This window comes from Camelina sativa, unplaced genomic scaffold, assembly GCF_000633955.1.
Source record: "Camelina sativa cultivar DH55 unplaced genomic scaffold, Cs unpScaffold00903, whole genome shotgun sequence".
NCBI classification, from domain to species: Eukaryota; Viridiplantae; Streptophyta; class Magnoliopsida; order Brassicales; family Brassicaceae; genus Camelina; species Camelina sativa.
The window spans coordinates 1-2,976 of NW_010922028.1; the positions used below are offsets into that span (position 1 = coordinate 1).

The window sequence follows — 2,976 nt, forward strand, 5'->3', positions numbered from 1 at the left end:
TTAGATTAAATTTTGTGATTCTCTAATCATTTTTAATGAAAAATCTATCAAAACCAAGTCATGATCCATTTTTACTCTAGAGAGTACTTCTGCTTTAATAGTATAGATGCTTCAAAGCTATATTTTTAAGTTTTATTTTAAGGCCTAAAATTAATAAACATATAAATATGCCCAAATAAAAGTAATGCAAGATAAGTTTTTTCCATTTAACCCAATTGATTGGTAAAAAAATAGGTCATCCCATAGATTGAGCCGGCCCTGTATATATATATATATATATATATATATATAGACTATGTAGTAGTAAATTACATAAACACTGAAACATGTAGATTACTGATTTTAGTTTTTATTTATTAATAATCATTATATCGAACCCGATATATGATGAGCATAACAACAAATCCAAGCATCTTCCAGTACCAAACACTTACATATATAGTATTTGAAACCCCACACAACACCCCATTTATTATATTGAAAAACATCTTAAGTAATACATCGAGATACTGATGATGGACTGTGATGATGGTATTGGCATTGATAATGACGGTTAAGCTTTGGTGACGTGGCCTTCAATATCAACAACCATGTTCTTGACGAATTTCATGAGGCCGCTTGGTTCGGGAAAGTCATCGTTGCGCTTTTCCCATATCATAGTGATCTTGCAGACGCAGCTATCCGCAGTTTTAGGAATAAATTCGTAAATGACATCAAACACTTTGAGATGCTCCATCGGGTGACCATCCAGTCCTCTTTTCGTCAACGTTTTGTTCGCATCATCTATCTCTCTCCTTTCTTTGAACGTGGCCGGCTTTCCATCTTTCAAAAAACATGTGCTTAATTATTAGTTACAGTTTTCAACATCGTACCATCAGGATAGATATGATCACAAAAAAAATTCTACGGACTAATTGTTTTGTTTAGATATTCCCTGTATAGGTTGTTGAAGTCACGGTGTTTGGGCTAGTTAAAGAATGTATTGTTAAGTTTAACTCTCTGTAGGGTGTGATTCACTAACTATGATTGAATTCTGGAGCAAGTTGTCTACAAATTTGTTCAACTATATATGTTTGTTGTTTGTTTATAGGAACTTCTAGAAATTTCATTAATGATCATATTTCATATTTTGGAATATTACCAAAACCCTATAGTTCATAGATACGCCATAATACGTGTCATTGTGTGTGTGTGTATAAAGTGTTAGATGTACTGTATATAGAGAGATAGTATAAGTAATGTATACCATATGTGTAGTTCCAACTCCTGATAGACCCGTGAGAGTCATGTTCGCCTTCGTGAACAACGACATGGTGGATGTGTTGGCCGATGGCGTCAGGGAAGAGATGGTTCTCGCTCTTCCAGCTCTTGTAATGTCTGTCCGCCGATCCTTTCAACGGAACCTCCGTGACGTATGTTCCCGACGTCGGCATTTCTTTTCCTCTATCGTTTTTAAGCTTCCCTTGTTTTTTTTTTTCTTCTATGCTTTCTTTTAGTGATCGATGAGATTATACTTGTCGACGCCTAGATTTATATAGTGAACGTGACAGTTAAAAGTTAAATGGTTTCTACAGCTAAAATATTCTCCTGGTTTTTTAACCCTAGCTAGACTATTTAAACACTATATATTCCGACCACGTTATTTAGGTAGGTAGTTGGCACATCATCTTTTAAAAAGTAATTATGCAACACTTCACGCCCCATACACATTAATCATGGGGACAATTATCGTATACATATGATACTTTAAACGAATACATGAAAGCGAAGTGTTTAAAAATTCTTAAGCGGTCGTCTTTACTCGACGAATGCTCGATCGGTTCTCTTTTGTAAGGTACGTATATAAAAAAAAGTTGTTAGGACATCTCCAATTCACTCTATTTTAGAGTCAAAACTTTATTATAGAGCAATAATTGCTCCAGATTGCTTTATATATAGAACAATTCTATTCTCATTTTTTTTTTTTTACACTAACCAATGTTTTATTATAAGATTACTCTATTATAAAGGAAAAAATAGAGATATACATTGGATTGTTCCTTAAAAAATAAAAATAAAAATTATTTTTTACAAATTATAATTATTTATTTATTTTTTTAAATCTGCTTCACTGAACAAATGACACATATCTTGTTTGTTGAGAGTATCGTTTCTCAAGTTACTCTACAAAGAAACGTTTCTCCTTTTTATTCTCTTCTCTCTTATTTTTAATATTTTTAATAAGAGTATTAGTAAGAGAATCTGCTAGTAAAGATGGTCTTATTTCATATTGTTTTTTAAAAATATATATCCATTTTAATGCTCCATTTTGTAGTATCTTTTTGTTGTTTGAGTTTTTTTTTTCACTAAATACTATTAAATGAAAAAAGTACAAAATCACAATATAATACTCTTGTTGTATTCTTCACTTCACTACTCAGGTCAGCTCCCTCTCTCTTAAGGTTTCTCCTCCTCTGTTTTAACAAGAGCGCAAAGAGTAACATTTACTCTCTCTCTCTCTCTCTCTCTCTCTCTCTCTCTGAAACAACCCTTCCCGTTTTTTTTTTTTAATACCTTAATTTACTAGTGGTCCCATACCCACTAACATCCTAACAACAATCAATAACCGCGGATAACCAAATAAAACAGTTTCCATTAATCCAATAAGAATACCAACAGCAATAATCCAATAACCAATAACGAAATAGCAAAGTTCCAACATCCTACAATGCTCTATCAACTCAATACTAGCAACCTAACAATAGCTAGACCACAATCAATCAAGCCTCTAGAACATCCTCCTCCTCATTGCCTTTGATTCCACGATCACACTTTTCCTTTACCTGCACACCACAAACAACAATTGAGATGCGTAAGTATTATCATAAATACTTAGTGAGGCCGTCCTCCCATCTACTAGGTTATACACACAAGCATATGAGACCCTCATGTTTAAGCAAAACAAACAACACACAACAATACATCAAACCAGGAAAA

General features: G+C 33.1%; 1 protein-coding gene across 1 annotated transcript; it reads right to left on the reverse strand.

Annotated features, from left to right (window-relative positions):
• Window positions 1-327: 327 nt before the first annotated feature.
• On the reverse strand, window positions 328-1,502 carry LOC104773987 (MLP-like protein 328). The gene is made up of 2 exons (XM_010498659.2): window positions 1,247-1,502; window positions 328-822 (listed from the first exon to the last, which is right to left on the reverse strand). Exons 1-2 carry the CDS (start codon window positions 1,431-1,433, stop codon window positions 554-556), a joined length of 456 nt encoding a protein of 151 aa, XP_010496961.1. The 5' UTR covers window positions 1,434-1,502; the 3' UTR covers window positions 328-553.
• Between the last annotated feature and the right edge of the window lie 1,474 nt (window positions 1,503-2,976).